This window comes from Dipodomys merriami, unplaced genomic scaffold (genome assembly GCF_024711535.1).
Source record: "Dipodomys merriami isolate MVZ:Mamm:240054 unplaced genomic scaffold, mDipMer1.0.p SCAF_9, whole genome shotgun sequence".
Taxonomy (NCBI): domain Eukaryota; kingdom Metazoa; phylum Chordata; class Mammalia; order Rodentia; family Heteromyidae; genus Dipodomys; species Dipodomys merriami.
This window is the reverse complement of record NW_027206512.1, coordinates 24,364,852-24,389,570: the sequence shown is the minus strand read 5'-3', so window position 1 is coordinate 24,389,570 and position 24,719 is coordinate 24,364,852. Positions and strand designations below refer to the sequence as shown.

The 24,719-nt window shown below is 37.8% G+C and overlaps 1 protein-coding gene across 17 annotated transcripts in view; it reads left to right on the top strand.

Moving 5' to 3' along the window:
• The window catches only part of Rufy3 (RUN and FYVE domain containing 3), a 77,174-nt gene that overhangs the window by 21,729 nt on the left and 30,726 nt on the right, over nucleotides 1-24,719 (top strand). For 14 of the 17 annotated variants that reach the window (XR_011369993.1, XR_011369994.1, XM_070012702.1 and 11 more), the window contains exons 2-4: nucleotides 19,984-20,157; nucleotides 21,328-21,445; nucleotides 22,738-22,839. Coding sequence is in view for 15 of the 17 variants with exons in the window: in XM_070012702.1 (XP_069868803.1) it covers nucleotides 19,984-20,157; nucleotides 21,328-21,445; nucleotides 22,738-22,839 (394 nt within the window). In the remaining 2 variants the exon portion in view is untranslated. Of the gene's footprint in view, nucleotides 1-8,983; nucleotides 9,038-19,983; nucleotides 20,158-21,327; nucleotides 21,446-22,737; nucleotides 22,840-24,719 lie in introns of all 17 variants that reach the window. The other 3 variants (XM_070012704.1, XM_070012717.1, XM_070012715.1) reach the window with 1 other exon arrangement.

The following is a 24,719-nucleotide window of genomic DNA, read 5'->3' as shown; positions in this document are numbered from 1 at the left end:
GCACCACTTCTGGCTTTTTCTGGCAATTAACTGGAGATAGGAGTCTCACGGACTTATCTGCCTGGGCTTGCTTCAAACCTCGATCCTCAGATCTCAGCCACTTGAGTAACTAGGATTATAGGTCACTAGCGCTTTTATTGTTTTTAAATATATGCATTAACAATACTCAGGGCTAATGGGCATATGTAAAGACGACTTTGGGCTCTGCCAGTAGGAGGACTTATTAGAAATCACTTTATCAATATAAATCAAGGATGTATTCTTAGGAAAGTAGTTCCCAAAGACCAAATGTGATATCTATCCAAAGACGAGGAATGGAGGCACTGGCAAAACATTTGCATATGTTTATTTATTACAGTGTTCTAACAGCAAAACCTCAAAAGCTACTTAAATAGACTGAAAATTGTTCAATAAATTGTAAAATATCTATACAAACTCGAAACCTATTGTAAAAGAATACTTTTTGGCATAAACTTCAGAATATATTATTTTTAAAGCTGTCTCAAGCCTCCTGTGCATTATGCCCACAATTTTTAAGTGAAAATACATATAAATACAACTAAAAGAAAAGGTATCAAAATGTGAAAAGGTTATTTTTATATTCTTAATACTTCTTTATGTCTTCCAAATAGTCTACAAGCATGTGCATTATTCTGATCAGAAAAAGGCTAATCAGAAGTCCTAACTAATGTTCTGTCTTCATTAATCCATCTGCCTTCCATGACAAAAGTTTCATACATCTCTAAACAGAAACATTCACATGAGAGTGGAGCTGCTACTTTGGATTCAATTTCCAATCTTAACTCTTTACATTAATATTAGATATATTTGAATGTCATAGGCCTGTGTGTATTTCAAGTATGCTTTGTTCTCACAGCTTTTGAAAATACTGTATTCAGTACTTAGGTGACCCACAGTTGTCTAAATTTAGAAGCGTTCAGTACAGCCTTGGATATATTCTTTTCCTAAGTGGTCAGAAAAGAAAACTTGAATCAAGATTGATTTTACAGATTGAATTTGTTATTCTTTGCTGCAGCTGTGATTCTCCCCAATTTTGTAATCATACTTTGGTGAAGTTAAATATCTGTTGCCTCAGACTTACATTGTCAAGTTCTCAAAGTTGTAGTCACATGTGCACAAGGCTATTTTGTAATTTTTCAACAGGCAAAGGCTATACAGTATCAGAAGCCTCAGGGCAGAGGCAAAGTTCTTTGGACAAAGTTCCTATTTTCTGGTTGCTCTTCCCTGAGAACAACCTGTCTAGTCACCTTTTCAGGATTAAGTTTTACCCACCTAGCCTCTACGATTTTATAAAATCCTCAGTGTGGGTGAGAAGTTATTAGTAGATTTGTACGTGTACCCCAGTCCCTATTCAAAACACAGATGAGTTGCATGGAGCCTCTGAGCTGACTGACATGCTGTGTATAAGATCAGGTTTGACCTTCCAATTTCAGTTTCTTCCTGACTCTGATACACTTGCACTGCTATCTGCTTTAGAGCACCTGCTGTTTACAGTACTTTACAGTCTTTGCTCGTTAGTGGTAAGCTTTTTCAAAGCCTTTCTACTTTGATCTTTTAAGTTCCTTTTTTTAAAATAATGTTATTGTTATTATTAAGGTATTGTACATTAAGGCATTTCATAAGTCAGGTAATGAATTCATTTTATTTTTGGATGATGTCACACCTTCCTTTACTTCCCCTACCATTCCTGCCCACAAGTTACATAGGTCATTATCCATAGAGTATACCAAATAGCATCATTGCATTTGTTTATCCTTCTTCCCTTCCTTTCTGTACCCCTTCCCTTTACTCACCCACCCCCAGAAGAAAAAAAAAAGCAAAACAAACACCACTACAAGGAACAACAACAACAACAAAAAAAACCACCATGTTTCCATTTCCTGCCATTTATTTCCATAAACAATATTTAAAAGGTTCAGAGAAGTTACACCTGACTGTGTGGATGCCTTAGAGTCTGTATAGATTGTCATGTCCAGTTATAGTTTAGATCTAGCTTCTATATATGAGAGAAAACATGCACCCAATTGCCTCTCTGAGCTTGGTTTACCTCACTTGGCATGAAATTGTACTTTCTTAATCAAGTTCATATGAACTCTTTTTGGGGGTGTCAGTTTCTAAAAATGACCTGAAAGCTATCTGCCCTAATCACTGAATTATGAACACTTGCCAAATATATCAGGTTAGATAACTGTTGTACAGTAGAGTTCAGAATGAGATTCAGAAATGATCATTTTGTGTAGAACTACTGGATAAATGGTCAAGGAAATCTGCTTTAAGGCAATGATATGTAAGCCAAGCTCCTTAAAGTTGAAAAATAGCCTGCTTTGAACTAATAAAATTAATTTAGGTAAAACTGCTTCTAGGAAAATGAAAGATTTGGGTAATTTTATTTTTATTTATTTATTTATTTTTGGGTCCGGTCGTGGGGCCTGAACTCTGGGCCTGGGTGCTGTCCCTCAGCTCTTCAGCTTAAGGCTAGCGCTCTACCACTTGAGCCACAGCGCCACTTCCAGCTTTTTTTTTTTTTTTTTTTGCTTATGTGGTGCTGAGGAATCGAACTCAGGGCTTCATGCATGCAAGGCAAGTGCTCTACCACTGACCCACCTTCCCAGCCCCAGGTAATTAAAAAAAAAAAAAAAAGAAAAACAAATATCAGATTACATCTGGTTTCAATTACTGTGAGATTTGTCTAAAATTTTGGTTTGGAAGTTAGAATGCTGATGTCACAGTTTGAATATAAATATACCTGATGTGTTGAACACTCAGTCCCCCACTAGTGGCACTATTTGGGGAAATTCTAGAAGTATTAGGAGGTGGGAGGTGGGGTCTGGCTGGAGCGGGTCACTGGGGCAAGCTTTTGACCTGTCTGCTATGAGATGAGAAGTCTCTTCCACCACCCGCTTCTACTTCCATCCTGCCCAAGCACACAAAGCCCATATGTGAGCTGAGCACTCGAAAACCATTAGATGAAATAAATCTTGGCTCCTTTCAACCTTTTTTTATTGGGGGGGTGCAGGGGAGAGAGCTAGTCCTGAGACTTGAACTCAGGGCCTGGGCACTGTCCTTGAGCTTCTTTGTGCTCAAGGCAAGCACTCTACCATTTGAGCCACACCACTTCTGGCTTTTCTGTTTATGTGGTACTGAGGAACCGAACCCAGGGCTTCATGCATGCTAGGCAAGCACTATACTATTAAGTCACATTACCAGCCCTTTCAAGCATTTATGTCAGATATTTTGATTATTGATACAGCCCATAAGCATAAACTAATTCATAGTTTATGTAAAAATGGTATAAGACTATCTGAGCCACTCTATAAGGGTAAAATGTATTTTTATCATTTTTAGTCAGAATGGATTGGGCCACAAAAATTGAGGGACAAAGGGTGAACAAATGCAGCAGTGTTCTCACTAGACACTATGTTGAAAATTATACAACTTGTGGGTGGGGACAGGAGGGAAAAACTGGGAGAGATCAAGGAAAGGGGTGACATTATCAAAAAAAAAAAAAAAAAAAAAAATCCGGAGCTGGGAAGGTGGCTCAGTGGTAGAATGCTTGCCTTGCATGCCTGAGGCCCTGGGTTCGATTCCTCAGCACCATATAAGCAAAAAGCCGGAAGTAGTGCTGTGGCTCAAGTGGTAGAGCACTAGCCTTGAGCTGAAGAGCTGAGGGACAGTGCCCAGGCCCAGAGTTCAGGCCCCACGACCAGACCCCCCCCAAAAAAAATCCGTATTACCTGACTTAAGTAACTAACTCTTCTGTACATTACCTTTATAGTAACAATAAAAATAATGAATTTAGCTAACCAAATTAAGTCATCCTTTATCCAACAACAACGACAACAAAGGACCTGGATGAAGGTGATTCATACCTGTAATCCTCACTATGTAGGAGGCTAAGATCTGGAAGATCTGGGTTTGAGTCCAGTTGAGAACATAGCTCTTAGAATCCATCTCAAATTAATCAGCAAAAAACTGGACTGGACATGGCTTAAATAGTAGAATGACAGCCAAGCAAATATGAGATTCTGAGTTCAAACATCAGTACCAGCAGAGAGGAAAAATTAACATCCAGCCTAGTGCCAGGGCTCACAACTGTATTCCTAACTACTTAGGAGACTGAGATCTGAAGATTTGTGGTTCGAAGCCAGCCTGGGCAGGAAAGTCCATGAGATTCTTATCTCTAATTAATCACAGAAAAAGGTGAAAGTGGTGCTGTGGTTCAAAATGGTAGAGTGCCAGCATTCGGTGAAAAAGCCCAGGGACAGCATCAGGCTCTGAGTTCAAGCTCCACACACTGACAAAAAAAAAATCCAGATTGATTGTCAGAGTCCCTAAGCCTGAATACCAGGCTCTGGCTGGAAAGAGGACAAGTAATATGACAATATCCACTGTACCCTCTACTTTTCAGGTGATGATGTTTTTGGTTTTTTTATGGGGGTTTTCTTTGAAGTGGGGTAGGAGTCTTGCTGGTATCAGGGTTAAATTTATATCCTTAACTCTCATTCAGCTTACTTGTTTGGCTGGCACTCTACTGTTTGAGCCATGGCTCCAGCTCTACTTGTTGCTGGTTGTTTTGAAGATGGAGTCTCATAGTCTTTTCTCTTCCAGCTGAGGCTGAGCTTCCATTCTCCAGACCTCAGCCCTTTGAGTGGTTAAGATTACAGGGGTGAGCTGCTTGCACCTTGTTCCTTTGATGAGATTTTACCCGTTTTGGGGTTTTTGTTTGTTTTAAAGACAGTGTCTTTCTGTGTTGCCTGTCTGGCCTCAGACTTGGAATTCTTCTGCCTGCTTTCTGAGTAGTTGGGCTAAATGCTTTTGATTTTGAGTGCAGGACAGTAAATTCTAAAATGTGTTCCTTTGTAAATTTAAATTTTTCCAGAAAACAAAATGGATTTAATGAGCATAGAAACACTTGTGTATTTGAACAGTGAAATAGACTTGTTTCTAGACAGCTCTTTAGTAATTTTTTCATCATAATTATTTGTCATGAGATTTTTTTGTATTTTTTATATTATATTTAAGTACAAAGGAGATACTCTCTTTGAAGTGTTAAAAGCACTTCTTTGAAGAGAAAGAACTTCAGTCTCTCTTCAAGAGAATAACCTAATCATGTAGGAGCCATGGCCATGTTGAAGTGTAGTGCCTTGAATCCCAGCTGTGTATAAACATCACTGACAGCGCCCCTCTGCCAGACCACACTATCACTCTTGAGTTACCATGTACCTTAAGAGCAAATTGGTTACTGTGCCACCCGATTAAATATCTCCAGAGCTACACAGACTGTTGTTTTATTGTCCTTCGACCTGAAACAAAATGATAGCCAAGAAAGATAGTTAAGAAAACCTTATCTGAATTATGCTTAGATAAGGAACCCTGTACAGTTCCAGTTTTGTCTCTTATCTCTTGACTAAGAAAAGTTATATTGCATATGCACCTTAAAAATAAGATTACGAGCCGGGCGCTGGTGGCTCACGCCTGTAATCCTAGCTACTCTGGAGGCTGAGATATGAGGATTGCGGTTCAAAGCCAGCCCAGGCAGGAGAGACCGTGAGACTCCTATCTCCAATAAACCACCAGAAAACCGGAAGTGGCGCTGTAGCTCAAGTGATAGAGCGCTCACCTTGAGCTGAAGAGCTGAGGGACAGCGCCCAGGCCCAGAGTTCAAGCCCCACGGCCGACCAAAAAATAAATAAATAAGATTACGAAATTCTGTTAGGAGTACTTTTTCTTTAGAAAACATTAGCTGTGTAAAGGAGGTTTTATTGTGATATTTCTATACGTACATGCTGTGTTTCCTGACCAAACTCACCTCTATATATCTCCCTTACTCCCCATTCTCAAACAATTTCAGTTTATTTCAATGTTCTGTTTTTTATGCATAAAAAAACTACTATAGCTGTATTCATCCTGTTCTTCTCCTTCTCCATTAGCCCTTTCCTTTCCCTCTGGTATCCACATACCCCAAAGAGCCTATTTTACTTTCCTATCATTCTTTTTTTTAATTAGTATTCATTAATTTTATCAAGAGATTTCACCATGATATTTCAGATAGCATATATATTTTAATCAGAATAAAGTTTTTGCTTGTACTGGGGTTTGAACTCAGGGCTTCATACTTGCTAACTAGTCAGGTGTACTACCACTTGAACCACATCCCTGTCCCTTTTTTTGTTTTAGTTTTTGGATAGGGTTTCATGTTTTTCCTAACTTGTTCTAGATCAGGAGTGATGATTCCCTAATCTCTGCTGTGATTTTTAGGCTTGAGCTACAACATCCAGTCTAAATGCACTGTTTTCAACTACTGAATCCAGGTGTTTGAAGGAGGGTGGTAGTCACAATTTTTCATTCTAGTCACAAGGCACGGGAGTACTTCTTTCCTTGTGAGCCAGTATTCTAAGTGGAACCAAGACTTCTAACCTAACTAACTTTGGAAATTACCCTTTACTACTTAAATATTTATAAGATACTTTGTACTTTAGTATTTATAGGACACACACACATATGTGTGTGTGTGTGTGTGTGTCTGTGTGTCTGTGTGTATGTGTACATACATCACAATTCTGTTTTGTACAATTAGGAATTATCAACAACAAAATATTTAGCAAGCTCTGTGTACAGTCTCATCTAGCATGCCTACAAATGTCAATGGTTAATAAGAACATTCCTATGGATCTATATAGTTTATATTATGGATCATAATATAAACTGATAGCATTGTCACGAGAAATTAACAAGTTAGTGAAGATATATATAGTTTATATTATGAGTCATAATATAAACTGGTAGCATTGGCACTAGAGAAATTAACAGGTTAGTGAAGATTCCTTAATAAGAGAAAGTGAGAAATTCTCAACTCAGCTACCCAGTTTTTTTTGTTTTGTGGGGTTTTTTTTTGTCGGTTGTGGGGCTTGAACTCTGGGCTTGGGCACTGTCCCTGCGCTCTTCAGCTCAAGGTGAGCGCTCTACTGCTTAAGCCACAGCACCACTTCTGGTTTTCTCACGTTTAATCTGAGGTAAGTATCTCATGGACTTTCCTGCCTGGGCTGGCTTTGAACCATGATTCTCAGATCTCAGCCTCCTGAGTAGCTAGGATTACAGGCGTGAACCACCAGCACCCGGCAGCTACCCAGTTTTTATGGAACTTGATTTCCCAGGAACTTGAAATGCATTGTAAATAGCATTTTGAGATTGTATCACCAGAAAGGAAAACTCACAAAATGGTAGTTTAACAAAGGTTTATTTGGTAGAGTGGGGAGAAATAGAAAGGAAGGTTCACTTCCAATGTGTTCCAGTCAGTCTCACCTTTAATCATTTTTCTAAGTTCCTGTTTTGTTATCACCCAAATGTGGAAATAGTAATAGTTTAGGGTGACTTTATTGTTACCCAAATATAGAATCAATGAGTTTACTGATTCATGAATGTCTGTTTTGTGATCTTGAGCATTACTTTCTGATCAAAGAATTAATTCACCAGGGATACCTTCTATTCTGAGGTCATATTACTCATTTAAAGAGATTGAGACTCACTGGATATCTAAAAGAAAGATGTGTGATGGACACATGCATTCCCTTAAAAGCGTTTAACTTTTGATGCTCTTAAAGATTAGTGACCGTCTTAATCATTTAGGTTTGGCTTCTTATTTTTTGTGGTTGTTTTGTTGGTCTAGAGCTTAGAATGCTGGGCAAAGGGGGAGGAAGCAAAAGTTGTTCTACCAAGGACAGCTCCCAATGGACTGGCCACCATTATAGTGTAACATTTTATTCATAGAAAATATTTAAATATTTTATTGATGTTAGTCTTAGTTCCTGAGTCTCATTTACTTCCAGATGTTCTCTGATTTCCCTGTCATCTTTTCCTATCCTATTTCAGCATATTGTCAAAGGGTACCTGAAGACAACATATACAAATATGTCTGTATATAATCTATTTAACACCAACTTACTGTAAAATAGTACCCAACATTTGTAGTAAGCTGTTTGTATGCAAAATGCTTTCTGGGAATCAAAAGCATTTTTTGTACATTTGCCTGGACTCCTTTGGTGATAAAAACATGCTTTGAATCTACTTGAATCTGTTTTTAAGACTTCATCTTATTTAATTTGCATATTCACTCATGTCCTGCAAAAATATCAATGTGCTTGATTGTGGGTTGCTGCACCATATTTTCCTTTTCTTTTGCAGTCAACACCTGGCTTTATTGAATTTTAAGTTACTTATTTGTATACCTCAAGGCAACATCCTTTCCTTTACATTTTTGGCAGGAAAGGACAGTATGGATTATGTTCAGATTTTTTTCATTCATTTGTATAATGAGATTTTTTTTCATCTATAAAAAATATTCAACTGTTTTTCAGCTTCACTGAAGTGGTCAAAATGAATGTTGAATGAAGACAATATATACACTGAAAAATACAGGCTGTAGTTCGGTTTTTAATTGAAAAACAATCTGTTACTTTCTTAATGAAATATTCATCTTTGTTTCTTTTTATTAGAAAGTTTGAAATAACTAATCTTAGCTTTGAAACATGTTTATTAGTCCTACTTGATACCACTGCTTACTTGGTTGTATTCCCAGCCCTTTTCACTGGTAATCTCTATGTTAAAGGAAGAGAATCTGGGCTGGGAAGGTGGCTCAGTGGTAGAGCGCTTGCCTTGCATGCATGAGGCCCTGGGTTTGATTCCTCAGCACCACATAACCAAAAAGAAAAAAAGCTGGAAGTGGCTCAAGTGGTAGAGCACTAGCCTTGAGCTGAAGAGCTGAGGGACAGTACCCAAGCCCAGAGTTCAGGCCCTACGACGGGACCCAAAAAACAAAACAAAACAAAACAAAAAAAAAGGAAGAGAATCTTAAGAACCTCCCTTTCAGTTATTCTTTGGAAATCTTATTTTTAATAGCACTTTTCTTTCTTGGCTTTGCATGACATATTATCTTTCTTTTCCTTTCTTTTTGCCGTTTGCAAAGACTCTTGGGAGGATTTGACAGATTTGGTGGAGCAAATGCGTGATGATACAGAAGGTGCGTGCCACACCAACATCTTTCAGCTTTTTTTTTTCTTTCTTTTTTGAAAAATTTCTAACCATCTTTTAATTGTTTTCCATAAGAAGAAATGCCAGATTGTGGGTTTATTTCCCCTGGCAATAACTGAGAAATTCTTATGCTAGTTCCAAGTATAATAGTATTGTATATTTACACTATTCCTTTCAGATATATATTAAATAGCATGTTTAAAAGAGGTATTATTTCAAGATCACATCAAGTTTTTGTGGCTTGTTTTTCATTTATTGGTTGATACATCTGTGAACTTCTTCAGTTAAAACAGATCCCAGGAATATGAAGGGTTTAGACTGGAATATTGTTTGACTTGTAAATTGCCATACCTGGGCAGTGCCTTGGTACTGCCATAATATGAAACACTGAGCCTCATCATATGATAACACTTCTTTCTGATGGCATTATTTTGATGGCATTATTTTGAAAAGTAACATATATGTTTTAATATGTGAATATCTCCTAGGAACTGCCTCCTATGTAATCATAGCACCTAACTTTAGGGAGCTTATTCAGAATAATTTATACTAAAAATTGGAAATGGAGTTTCAGCTCCATTTTACGATATTATTTTACATGACTGTCTTTGCCCAGGGAACTAAAGGTGTCTCCAAGCTTTGGCACAGGCTCCCCTAGCACATGCATCCACTAATCTACCCAGACAGGCCTCTTCACTGCCCTCCCCTGAACTGCCCCAGGGTTCTCTCCTGCTTTGTACACGTGATCTCTCAGAATATTTTCTCCTTCCACACATTCCACCTACTCAGTGGTAAGAGGTCCACAAAGTACTTTGACTGTTTTGGCCCACATTCATTTCTCCATTCATTTATCTCTTTCAGTACTCAAAGGTTAATAAGACTTGTGTGTTCTTTAGCTTGACAATCAGAGCTTGTCTTAATCTTTTTTTTGGGTCCGGTTGTGGGGCCTGAACTCTGGGCCTGGGTGCTGTCCCTCAGCTCTTCAGCTCAAGGCTAGCGCTCTACCACCTGAGCCACAGCACCACTTCTGGCTTTTTTCTTTTTGCTTATGTGGTGCTAAGGAATTGAACCCAGGGTCTCACGCATACAAGTCAAGCACTCTACCACTGAGCCACCTTCCTAGCCCCTGTCTTAATCTTTTTGATACCCTTATCAGACCTGTAACAAGACTTTCCTCAGTAATTCTTAAACAAAACCAAGCAGATTCTTCTCTGTAGTAATCTACCCACAACTGAACTGAATTTCCTTCTGTATTTTCCTTTCCTTGTGTGTTTCCATCATTCCTATCTAATCCTTAGAATATTTTCATTGTCCTAAAAAGAGACATCCATAGCCATTAGCAGCAATTTCCTAGTCTACTTTCTCTCTCTGTAGATTTAACTATTCTGGATATTTCATATATACTAAAATATATCCATTCATCAGTAGGGAAACATTTGTCTTGTTTCTACTTGGCCTAATCATGAAAAATGCTAGTATCAGCATGATCACATAGATTTTTGTGTGGACAAATTTCTTTTTTTTTTTTATTGTGAAAATATTGTACAGAGGGGTTACAATTACATGGGCAAGATAACAAGTACATTTCTTATCAAGCATTGTAGCCTCCTCCTTTGTTTCTCCTTCCCATCCCTTCCCATCCTCTCCCTGTGTGGACAAATTTCTATTGGGAGTATCTACGAGTGGCATTGATTGATAAAATGGTAGCTCTATGTTAAACTGGAGAACTGCCTGACTGTTTTACAAGTCAACTTACACCATTTTACATTCCTGCCTCAATGGAGGTTTAGAATTTCTCCTTATCCTTGACGTACATTTTTCTTTCTTCTTAAAAAACTTATTTTTTATTATTGTCATCCTAATGAGAGAGATGTAGATCTCATTGCAGTTTTGATTTCATTTCTCTAGAAAGCATCTTTTCATGTGCTTTCTGTCAACTCGTATATTGTCATTGGATAAATACTTTTTTTAAGTCCTTTGTCATATTATTTTTTTAACTGAGTTATTTGCCTTTTGTTAAATTGTAAGAATTTAATCACTTACCTGTGACATACACCTGTAATTATAGCTACTCAGGGAGCTGAGATATAGAGGATCAAGGTTCAAAACCAGCCTGAACAGTAGTCTTCAAGACTCTATAAAATGACCAGCAAAAAAAAACCAACAAAAAACGAGTTTGGATTAGGAAGGATAATATAACATTTGCAAGGAAATGGATGGACTTAAATCATGTTCAGTGAGATAAGCTAAGGTCAGAGAGACAAACAGTGCATATTTTTTCATATGCAGAAGCTAAATCTAGCTAGATGTAAAAACCAAGACATGATAAATTATACAGGACTCTATGCATTCACACACAGAGAGACTAAAGGAGGGCACACTTAGGACAGAAACCCAAAGGTACAGGGCTGGGAAGGTGGCTCAGTGGTAGAGTGCTTGCCTTGCATGCCTGAGTCCCTGAGTTCGATTCCTCAGCACTACATAAGCAGAAAATAAAAAAGCCGGAAGTGCTGCTATGGCTCAAGTGGTAATGTGCTAGCCTTGAGCTGAAGAGGTGAGGGACAGCACCCAGGCCCAGAGTTCAGGCCCCACGACCGGACCCCCCCCCAAAAAAAAAAAAAAAAACCCAAAGGTACAATGCCTCTGTGCCTCTGAACATTTTAAATATATATGGAAATGAATTCCAGAAAAGAAACAAGGATTTTGCTATTGTTGCTGCTATTTAAAAAAACAAAACACAACAACAACAAGAAAACAAGCTGGAGGTGTGGTAAACCAAGCAAGCTTGGGCCTTGAGTTCAAACCTTGGTACTAGCAAGCAATAGACAAACACATATTACAAGACTTTTTTGTGTACTCAAGCCTTAGTACTGGCAAATAATAAATAAATATTGTAGGAACTCATATATTCTGAGTAGTTCTTCTGATTTATAAATATATTCTCTCATTCTGTGACTTGTCTTTTCAATTTCTTGATGGATAACATTGAAGCACAAGTGCAGTTTTTTGGTTTTTGGGTTTTTTTTTTTTACTTTGTTGAAGTTGAACATAAACAATTTTTGGTTTTGCTTCTAGTGTCTTTGGTATGTCTAAGAAACCATTGTCAATCCCTTGGACACAAATATTTAGACCTCTGTTTCTTCTGAGAGTTTTATAATTTTAGCTCTCAACACTTTGGCCTCTGGTCCATTTTGATTTAATTTTAAATACATGTTTTCATGTTGATATCCAGTTGTCATAGCACCATTTGGTGAAAATAAAAATCTTTCCTAATTAAACTGTCTTGGCATCTTTTCAAAAATCAGTTGGTCGTAAGTGTATAGAATTGTACAATGACTACCAATTCTGTTTCATTAATGTATAGTTTTACATGGCTATGATTACTCTTTTCTCTGTAATGAGCTTTGAAATTTAAAAAAGGGGAGCCCTCTAACATTATTCATTTTCAGTATTATTTTGGCTCTTCTGAATCCCATTTATTTATTTATTTATTTATTTATTTATTTATTTATTTATTTATTTAATTTAGGTCAGTCGTAGGGCCTGAACTCTATGCCTGGGCAATGTCTGTTAGTTCTTTTTTCTGTCAGCGCCACTTCTGGCATTTTCTGCTTATGTGGTGTTGAGGAATCAAACCCAGGGCCTCATAAACTCTACCACTGAGCCACTTTCCTAGCCCCAATCCCCTTCATTTCTATACATACTGTAGGAGAAGTCCACCGACTTATCTCTAATTAACTACCAGAAAACCCCAAGTGGCTCTGTGGCTCAAGCAGTAGAGCACTCACCTTGAGCTGCAGAGTGCCCAAGCTCAGAGTTCAAACCCCAAGACCAACAAAAAAAAAACAAACCCACAGGTAGAAATTTGATAGAGATTTTTTTTTTATTGTGAAAATACTGTATAGAGGGGTTACAATTACATGGGCAAGATAATGAGTACATTTCTTATCAAGCATTGTAGCCTCCTCCTTTGTTTCCCCTTCCCATCCCTTCCCATCCTTCCCCCCACCCCATTCGTCCCTGCCCCCCCCCATAGAGATTTTTAAAAATATTTTATTTTATTGTCAGGGTGATATCAGAGGCAATACAGTTACACAAGTAAGATAATGAATACTTTTCTTGTCAAACAGTGTTACCCTTCCCCTCATTTTCTCCCACTTCCTCTCCCGGCATTCCCCCCCCCACCACACACACACACACCAAGTTGTAAAGCTCATTTCCAACATAGTGTCTTGTGAGTATCACTGTTGCATTGGTTCACCCTTTGTCCTTTTTCTCACCATTTTGTTATTCCCTTTCCCTTCCCTAAATCAGGTAAACATATACAGGATACAGAATACCAAAGTCAAAAAAAGTGAAAACAGGATAAACCAAAGGGGGGAAAAAGAACTTTACAAAGTACATTTAAAACAAAAACAAAGAAACATAAATTCATAAGGAAATGGAAAGTCTTAGAAAAAATCATATTAAGTAAAGTAAGCCAGACCAAAGAAACATAGGTTCCGTGGTTTTCCTCATTTGTAATAATTAGTATATGTCTAGGATAGTCCTAGCTGAAGATCACAGTAGCTCAGTAGCTATGTACATTTGACATTATACAATGATGCGAATCGAAATGAACTCTCAAGATACGGAAACTAGAGATTGCTTTGAATGTGTATTGATTTGAGAAGTGTTGCCACCTTACCATTGGCTACGTGTTTGTTTGCTTGTTTGTGGCAGTACTGGGGTTTGAACTTAGGGCCTCATTCTTGCTAAGCAGGTTATTCTACCTCTTGAGGCACTCCATCAGCCCATTTCCTTATTTTAATTTTTTCTTTTTTTTTTTTTTTTTGGTCGGTCATGGGCCTGAACTCTGGGCCTGGGCACTGTCCCTCAGCTCTTCAGCTCAAGGCTAGTGCTCTACCACTTGAGCCACAGCGCCACTTCCACCTTTTTTTTTGCTTATGTGGTGCTGAGGAATCGAACCCAGGGCCTCAAGTATGCAAGTCAAGCACTCTACTACTGAGCCACCTTCCTAGACCCTTATTTTTAATTTTTAAATTATCTTTTAAGTAGTTGGAATTACCTCTTAAGTCTTTGTCATCAATGGTATTGCTGTTTTGAGAACCATTGTTGAGTTATTTTGGTCTAAATGTTCTATCTACTGGTGAGAATGGGACATTGAGGTGACCTATTATATGCCTTTGTTTTCTTGATTGTCCTGGTTAGGCCCACCCACAGTGTTGATTAGAAGTAGCCACAGTGGACTTTATTTTTTTGTTCCTTATCTTTGGGAAAGCCTTTGTCTTTCACCATTCACTGTTTCCTTAGGTGTGAATTGTTTGTAGGTTCCTTATGTCAGGTTGAAGAAATTCTCTTTTCTTCCTAGTTTTTTGTGTTAAATTAAAGAGTATCAGATATGTCAAATACTTTGCCTGTTTATATTGAAGTGATCATATGGCATTGGTTCTTTAGTCTGTTCATTTGGAGTATTATATTGATTTTTTTTTTTAATTCTCAAACACTTTGTAGTCTTCACAATGATAGTCATCATTATCTCAATCAATATTGTTTATGAACTCTATGACCTTCAACAATACAACTAATTTTTTTTACAAATCGAGTGATATGTACATTTCTTTCCTTTTGCTTAGTAACAGCTGTTCCCTCTTTCCCTCTCATTCCCTCCCTCCCATCACCGCCCTTGAGTTGCCTAGTTTGCTTTCATCAGTGTCCTTAATTGATTTTTGTATGTTAGACACACTTTACATCTGATACAAATCCCACTTCCATTTTTGCATGTTGCTAGTTGGTTTGCCATTATTTTGTTGAGGATTTTTGTATTTACAGTCATAAGGAATATCACTGTTTATGTCTCTCTTTGATTTTGGTCTCCAGAAAATACTGATCTCACTGAGAGTTCCTTCCTCTTCTATTCTTTTGAATAGTTTATGAAGGGTTTAACTGTTCATTATTGAAGTGATTGATAGATGTCTGTACATAAGCCATCTATTCCTACTCTATTCTGTGAAGATTCTTTGTGTGAGAATCTTGATCCTCAGACCTCAGCCTTCTCTGTAGCTAGAATTATAGGCATAAGCCACTAGCACCCAGCTTAAAATTCAGATTTTATACCTTATATTAAAATCTTCAGTAATTTAAGAGTAAAATCTAGATTCCATACCATCACCAGGGCTCATACCTGTAATCCTAGTTACTCAGGAGGCTGAAATATTAGGATCTTGGTTCAGTGCTATCCTTTGTAGGAAAATCTGTGAGACCCTTATTTCTATGTAACCAGCAAAAGACCAAACTTGGAGCTGTGGCTCAAAGGGCAGAGCACTAGCCTTGAGCAAAAAAGATACAGGAGAGTACTCAGGCCCTAAATTCTAGCCCCAGTGTGGGAGGGGCTAGCCTCATTAAGAAAGTTCCTTAACAATCTATCCCTTTCCTTGTCTTATCACATTCTCAGCTTTTACCTATGTGCGTCATAACCTCTTGGCAGCTTTCAGTTCTGTTTTTCTGAATATGTTCTTTCATAGTTCTGTACCTTTACCAAATCTATTTGTCCTTTTTATGACTCTACTTTTACCCCTTCTTTCTCTAACTAATGTATTTTTGTTCTTCAAGATTGAATTCAAAAGTCTGATACTCTGAGAACTCACAGATATACACCTGACTGAAGGAAAACTAAGGAGTTAGGTTGATACTTTACTCCTGTGTATAGTTGCATAGTATGCTGTGTATAGGCATTCTTACTGCAATATATTAGAAGTGCATCTCAAACTTTCCCATAGAAGCACCCAATGGGAGAACAAATTGTACTATATTCATAGGCTTCCTGAAAGCGTAAGTTGATGTAATGTCTACCCTCTTAGCCTTCAAAATAAGGGGAATTTGATTCCATAGAATGTGTATATTTCATCTAATGTAAAAAATATTTATTGCTGATCCTGGGGCTTGAACTCAGGGCCTAGGCACTGTCCCTGAGCCTCTTTGTGCTCAGTGCTAGTGCTCTACCACTTGAGCCACAGCTCCACATCTGGCTTTTTCTGAATAGTTTATTGGACATAAGAGTCTCATGGACTTTTCGGCCTGGACTGGCTTCAAACCATAATCCTCAGATCTCAGCCTCCTGAGGAGCTAGGATTATAGGCGTGACCACTGGTGCCTGGCATACAAACAATCTATGTCATATGAAATAAATCATAAAATTAATATATACAAAAAAGAAAAATTAATTATTTGCCTTGGAATAAAATTATCTTTGTCCAAGATTACAAAGTTTATCCTGAATTTTAAATGTTCACTGTGTATTGCCCCATTCTGTTCTCCTGAATTCCTTATTAGCCAAATTGGATAGATAGTAAGCATTTTGATGGCAAAACTTATATTTATTACCTCTAGAGCTAGCATGTTAATGTTTGATCTTCTACTGAAAAGAAAACTGAATGAAAGGTCAGTATTAATAGATGGTAAATGTTAGAACTATGAAAATTTTAAACAATCTTTTTTTTCCTTAGAAAAAGATATGGGTAATGATGTATAAATTGTGTGTTTTTTTATATAGAGACTGGCAATAGCACTCAGGGCATTATACATGTTAGGCAATTACTCTACTCACTGAACTATACCCTTAGATGGAAATTTATGTTTCCTAAAATCACTTTCTAGGTTATAAAGTATAATACTTTTTAAAACTTTTTGTAGTTAAATAGCCAAAGTACAGAGAAATGATTACACGTTGTAAGTGTCAGGCTCAGTACATTTTTATACACTACACACTCAAATAACCAACATCCAAATTTACACCAAAGTGGCATAAGACTTTACCTTCTTCTTATCACATCACAGCCCTTTGCACACTGTGATACCATTTTATACTCGAATTTCAGGACAAATAACAAACTGAGAAGAAAAGAGCACTTGCTTAGCAAGTATTGGGACCTAATTTCAAACCTTGTACCATAAGAAAAGAAAAAAAAGGAAAAAATTATCTTAGTCTATAACAAATCAGGTGAATGATCTAATATTTATAATATTCATTTTTGTAACCTATACTTTTCACTATGTAGTGAAAAAAGTAATTTAAGTACTAGTCATAGTCTACATTAAATCTTTACTTTAATTATCATTGAGAAGTTCACTTTTGTTTTTAACTTCTTACGAGCAGTAGTCAAATTACCCTACTTTTTGTTTGGCTTAGTTGACTCTCAACAAGGAAGAAGCTTGCTTTTTCTTCATGGGATATTTGGTGATATCCAACTTGGTATGCCTTTCCTGGAGGATGTTACTGACATCTAGTGGATAAAAAAATGTAAATAAATAAGAATTATCTAGATTAAAATGTCCTTAGTTCCAAGGTTGACAAAAATATTTTCTGAAAATGAATACTTGTTTATATTTGTTACAAGTAAGTCTAAATAAGTTATAGCATCACATTAATGAAATTTAAGGTGGCAGAAGTTTTATTCTAATAGACACTAATTTATCTTTCTCATGTATGTTGGTCCCTAATTGGAAGTCTTGAACATTTTTGCTACCAATTCCAAGAACAAAATCAGATAATGTACAGTAGATAGCTTAGTTAGTAAAAGTCCATCACCACTTCTGGGAAAATATTATGATGTTTCTACTTAATCTAGTTCTTCCTCTGGGACTAGTTCTCAGTAGGATGGAATCAGGTTGTAATCTCTGAATAATAGCCTTGCTTACTTTCGTTACTGCTTCCTGAATTTATGGTCTTCAAACTTGAAGCAGCAAATGTTAGATACAGGTAGTTTAACTTCAGTCAAAGTCTCCTGCCATTTACTTTTCAGTTTTAGGGAGATTCCAGTCTCTATAAACATTCATATCTACAGTCTCAAGAAAAAAAATGCCGAAGCCACATACACTGGCAAATTCCTGGAGTGTATAGTGAGACATTATCTGAAAAGTAATTGTTTAATAAAGTAATTAAGTAAAATATTGCCTAAAAATGACAATACTACAAATTAAGATTTGTATAGTTACAGCTGTCTCTAAGCTTAATTACTAGTTTAGAATGTGATTAGTTTAGAAATTATTCTTTTAACTGCTCATCCAGCTGTGACAGCTATATAAATGAAAACATGAAAAAATTACTTGGTATGAATTTCATAAAATAGTCTCAGTTTTGTAGTAACTTGTTTATTTGTAATATGGAAGCATATTTTTATTAGTGTCTTGGTCTTCTAAGAGGAGGTTAGATCTAGACCTTTTGTAGTTTCTAACAGAAATTTGATATATTTGATGTTTGGCATAATGGAAAGAACAACAGCTTTCATATCAAATTCAAGTCCAAATGCTCTTGAACAGTTGAAAGTTAGAATACCTAACTCTCACTAACGTACCTAAAAGAAGGATAATTCAGTGGCAATAAGTATAGCTAGATGTATAGCACTGAAGGAAGATAAGGCAGGACTACAAAGCAACACCCTGTCTCAAAAAGGAAAAATATAAGATAAAAATAAGGTAACTACGTAAAAAAAAAATGGCAAGGAGAAGGAAAGGATAAGCAAAACTGAAGAGTCTTTAATTCATTTGTAAGTAGATTATAGTGGTCAGGCACAGAGTTTGGAGTTGGGCGTGCGGGATCTGGTCTGTGGCTGTCATTGATCACTGGCTGTATCATGGGTCGGCTACAATAATCTGATAGGCATAGGATAGAATGTGACTTGTCCAAAGTCACAGAAGGAGTTAAAGCTTTCTTCTCATATTTTTCTTCTCATATTTTCGTCTCATATTTTAACTGCAGAGCAGTTAAAGCTTTCTTATATTTTTCTTCCCTGTAAAATGATTATATTGTTGACTGTTGCATTGCTTCTTATAAGAAGCCATTAAGGTAGCAATAAGAAGGGCCCAAACTTTTTTGAGTTCTATCAGATTAAATGCAATATTTCTTTTCCTCAAATATTGTATATCTGTGGGTGGGAATGCTACATGCTATGCTGAATCTTAAAAACTTGGGAGTAGCTGGGCACCAGTGACTCACAATAATTCTAACTGCTAAGGAGACTTGAGATTTGAAGATCAAGGTTTGGAGTCAGCTAGAACAGACAAATCTGTGAAAGTCTTATCTCCAATTAATCAGCAAAAAGCCAGAAGTAGAGGTATAGTTTAAATGGTAGATTGTCAGCCTTGAGTGAAAAAGCTCAGCAAGATCTAAAGTTCAAGCCCTTATAGCAGCACACAAAAAAAATCCCACAACAACAAAATAAACAGAACTTGGGAGTTAGCTTTGGATGTAGTGGCGTGCACCCATAGTCCCTTCTGCATTTGAGAGTCTGAGGCAGGAGAGTCATGAGTTTAAGGCCAGCTTGGGTTACATGGTGAGACCTGTTAAAAAAAAACAAAAAAGAGATGGAAGGGAATTAAAGTCTGGTACTGCATATACATTATGAATGCTTAGTAAGAATGGTATTGAGTACAAATTAAGTAAGGAAATTGTATGCCTAGACTAGTTTGTTTAAGCACTTTATCCTTTTTCCGGCAAACTGACTTTGTTTTAAGCACCATAAACTGAAGAGTACAAAGGGGTAGACAGGAGTGGAAGCAGAGAGGCCTGTGTGCGAGGGGCACTGTAGGTGACTGATGGATGCCCAGATAGGGTGGCGGCAGGAGTGGTGGTGAGAATATTAAAAGACTGTTTTTAAGACTTAAGAGTTGATAAAATAATTAATTTTTACTACTTTATCAAAGATAATTCTTAAGGGAAAGTGACTTTTTTTTTTACAGTGAACATGTGGTCAAGCAGAACATAGTAGTAATAGTATAGTGCCACTTCCTTGGTTAATCACAAGAAATCAATGACTTCACCTTTATATGAATTGCTTTATATGATCCATGCAAGTATCGGCATGGTGAACTTAAACTCCATTTGACCATGTACTGTTTCCAGTAACCAGGCTTCCTCCTCTCCCCCTTTGAATGTAGATCCTAATTATCTCATGGCTAACGAACGCATGAACCTGATGAACATGGCCAAGCTGAGTATCAAAGGCTTGATTGAATCAGCTCTGAACCTGGGAAGGACTCTGGACTCTGACTATGCACCCCTCCAGCAATTTTTCGTGGTGATGGAGCACTGTCTAAAGCATGGTTTAAAAGGTAGGATATAGCCTCAAAAACTACAAATGTGCATGCAGCAGGATCCTAGCAACCGATAGTCAAAAGAGAAAGCACTCCTTGTAGAGCCAAAGAGTAAGAATCTTGAGTTAGTAATGTTAATCCATAGGAATGCAACCTATATGTTAAAGGTTGCATGTGGTTGGCTTAAAGGACTTTCAAGGCTTTAATAAATACAGATCATTACATGTATTGGGGAGGGCTATTACAGTTAAATCTAGTATGACAGTTCCACCTAATTGACAGGATAGTTATGCCTAGAATGGAACATGACTTGCCTGGGGTCACATAAGTGAATCTGGAAAGAGCAGGCGCAGTGTTTCATGACTTGCTTCAGAGTTCTTTTCACTTAACCATTAGCTTTTGAGGCAAGACCTTGTCTTTCAAAGCTTTGCTTGTTCCTTCCTCTCTTCCAATAGTCAGGTTGGAAAACAGTCTGGTTTTTTTTGTTGTTTTTTTTTTTCACTGATACATCATGGGGTTTTTTCTGTTGTTTTTGTTTTGTTGTGTATGTGTATGCTGGTGCTGGGGCTTGAACTCAGGACCTAGGCACTATCCCTGAGCTGGTTTTGCTCAAGGCTAGAGCTCTCCCACTTGAACCACAATGTCAGATTTTTCTGAGTAGTTTATTAGAGATAAGTCTCGGATTTTTCTGCCTAGGCTGGCTTTGAACCATGATTCTCAGAACTCAGCCTCCTGAGTAGCCAAAATTACAGCCATGAGCCACCAGTACCCAGTCCTCATGGTTTTAAGTACTAAATTGTTAAAATGTTTTATTATATTACAGGGCTAATTTTTCCTAAAAGAGGGAAGGATTGAGTCTTGGAAGGAAATTTATATTTTCATATCTGTTCTGAAAGCATGAATAATTTTAAAACTAGCTAAGGACCTAGGATTAGATCCTGAAAAGAATATTGACTAGATGGCAGGGTGTGTGTGTGTGTGTGTGTGTGTGTGTGTGTGTGTGTGTGTGTGTGTGTGTGTGTGTGTGTGTGTGTGTGTGTGTGTGTGTGTGTGTGTGTGTGTGTGTGTGTGTGTGTGTGTGTGTGTGTGTGTGTGTGTGTGTGTGTGTGTGTGTGTGTGTGTGTGTGTAGCATTTATAGTATAAAGAATATTGAAATACTACTTTGTTTTTGTTTTTCTTGCCTTTAGCAAAGAAAACTTTCCTTGGACAAAATAAATCCTTCTGGGGACCTCTCGAACTTGTGGAAAAACTTGTTCCAGAAGCTGGAGAAATAACTGCAAGTGTTAAAGATCTTCCAGGACTTAAGTAGGTCTCAAGTTGAATTCTTCCTCTCAAGAAAAATATTCTTATTAATTTTTTGAAATAATAAGACACTAAAGATAATGCTATAATAATTTTATAACAATCCAAATCTACAATGTTGTTTTGAGTAATGTTATAAGAGAATTGTTATAATTTTCAAAATGTATGCCCTTCATGGATAATTATTAATCTAAGTGAGGTTGTCTTAATGTTAAAATACCAAACATTTCCTTTTTATTTAAAATACTTGTGAGAATCATTTAGTACTAAGTCTCAAGAAATTTGATCTAAAGCGGTATCATGCCTAACATGACTTTAGGAGAAAAATGGGGGTTGAGAGCCACAATTAAAACAGCTGCCAAGTCCTGTAATCCTAGCTACTCAGGAGGCTGAAATCTGAGAATCACAGTTAGAAGCCAGCCCAGACAGGAAAATCCATGAGATTCTTATCTCCAATTAACCACCCGAAAACCAGAAAGTGGAGCTGTGGCTCAGTGGTAGAGCACTAGCTTTGAGCAAAAAGAGCTCTGGAACATAGCCCGGGCCCTGAGTTCAAGCCCTGCAAATAATATAAGTAAATAAACAAACAAACAAAGGCCATATTCTCAGACATGAGGAAGAAAAACAACAGCTGCCAAGTGCATTTTCAGAAGTAATATCTACAACCTGTCTTTACTTAATAAAAGTGTGCTGATCACCCGCCCACATAAAACTAGTTTAACCAGAGGCCTAAATTGTCTGTGTATATACTCATGTTTAAGTACTTTTTATTCATACCAACTGATGATTTTTTTTATTTATTTTTTTGGGGGGCGTCCGGTTGTGGGGCTTGAACTCTGGGTCTGGGTGCTGTCCCTCAGCTCTTCAGCTCAAGGCTAGCGCTCTACCACTTGAGCCAAAAGCGCCACTTCCGGCTTTTTTCTTTTTGCTTATGTGGTGCTGAGGAATGGAACCCAGGGCCTCAGGCATGCAAGGCAAGCGCTCTACCACTGAGCCACCTTCCCAGCCCTGATGTTTTATTTATTAGTACTAAATTAATGAAACATTTCCAATTGGACCTCACAGGGGTCTTATCTTCCATTCGTCATCATATTTACTAATAAGTTCCTTGCAAAAGCATTTTCTAACTCACCTCTGGGTCTTGTTATCCCACACAGAATTCCTTGCAGGAGTGTAAGGTGGCAGGGGTTGCAAGGAGCACTTTAGTATGCTCCTTACCCTGGGAAAACATTAGCAAGAGCAGGTGACTCTGTTCCCCTTGTATTCTTAATGGTTTGGTTTCTGTGTTCTTGTAGGACCCCAGTAGGCAGAGGAAGAGCCTGGCTTCGATTGGCATTAATGCAAAAGAAACTTTCAGAATATATGAAAGCTTTGATCAATAAGAAGGAACTTCTCAGGTATGAACAGTTTCATGAACTTTCTTCTTTCTTTGGTCTGTTCTCTACCGTAGATGAAAATTAAACCATATAAAGTTACTATTCCTTTTTTTTTTTTTTTTTGATCCGGTTGTGGGGCCTGAACTCTGGGCCTGGGTGCTGTCCCTCAGCTCTTCAGCTCAAGGCTAGCGCTCTACCACTTGAGCCACAGCACCACTTGCAGCTTTTTTCTTTTTGCTTGTGTGGTGCTGAGGAATCGAACCCAGGGCCTCATGCATGCAAGGCAAGCACTCTACCACTGAGCCACCTTCCCAGCCCTAAAGTTACTATTTCTATGTCAAAATCAGGTGACTCCCAACCTTTTCAATACTTTCTACTTAACTCACAAACATATCCCAAGTGGATGTGACTGTGGTATATGTAGCCCTGTGCAGGAAGGGCCCAAATTTTAATACCTCCAGAAAACAGGGGCGACTTTTGATATCTTAGCGTATGTCCAGGCTCAGTAAGATAAGAAGTTGATATGTAGCATATGAGGGTGGATATTAAGGCTGTGCACAGCGCCTCACACTTGCTAGGGAAGTACTCGACCACCTGAGCCACATCCCAGCTATTTCTCCGTATTCATATAGACAACATAATGAAACACCAAATGCTGTTTGAAAAGTGTGTGTGTGTGTGTGTGTGTGTGTGTGTGTGTGTGTGTGTGTGTGTGTGTGTGTGTGTGTGTGTGTGTGTGTGTGTGTGTGTGTGTGTGTGTGTGTGTGTGTGTGTGTGTGCGCGTGCGTGTGTGCTGGCCCTAGGGCTTAAAATCAGGGCCTCCCTGAGCTTTTTTTCTCCATCACAGCTCCACTTCCAGGTTTTTAGTGGTTAATTGAGGTAAGAGTCTCATGGACTTTACCACCCAGGCTGGCTTTGAACCATGATGTTCAGATCTTAGCCTCCTAAGTTGTTAGGATTACATGCATGAGTCACCCTCACTTGGCTGTGATATTCTTTTCAGAACTTTTGTTGTTTTACTCATTTGTTAACTGGATTGTTTGTTCTGTGTTTACTTTTTGTAGCTCTCTATATATTGAGTGTTAATCCTTTATTCGTGAATAGCTGTCAATTATTTTCTCCCATTTTATATTAATTATGGAAATTATATTTCCTTTGTTATGTAGCTTTTTAATTTGACATAATATCATTTATCAATTTTTGTTATTGCCTGAGCAAATGTAGTCCTATTCAGAAAGGTGCTGTATCTTCAGAAGTTTTCTCTGTATCTTCCTTTAAGACTTTTCAAGTATCAGATCTTACATTTAGTTCTTTGATCTTTTATTTTTCTTTCTTTCTTTCTTTTTTTTTGCTTGTGGGGCCTGATCTCTGGGCCTGGGAGCTGCCCCTCAGCTCTTTAGCTCAAGGCTAGCATTCTACTACTTGAGCCACAGCATTACTTCTGGCTTTTTCTGCTTATGTGGTACTGAGGAGTCGAACCCAAGGCCTCATGCATGCAAGGCAAGCACTCTAACACTGAGTCACCTTCCCAGCCCCCTGTCATCTATTTTGAATCGACATTTTTGTTGTTTTTTTTGTGGGTTATGAGACTTGAACTCAGGTCTGGTTGCTCAATGCTAGCATTCTACCACTTTGAGCCACAGTGGCATTTCCAGTTTTCTAGTGGTTAATTGGAGATAAGAATCTCACAGACTTTCCTGCCAGGGCTGGCTTCAAACAGGGATCCGTAGATCACAGCATCCTGAGTAGCTGGGATTACAGGTATGAGCCACCAGCGCCCAACTTTGAATTGAATTTTGCACTGAGTGGGATACAGGATTTTAGTTTCAGTCTTGTACATGGAATGTCCAGTTTTCCCATCACCCTTTGTTGAAAAAACTCCTTTTTCTAAAATGTTTGTG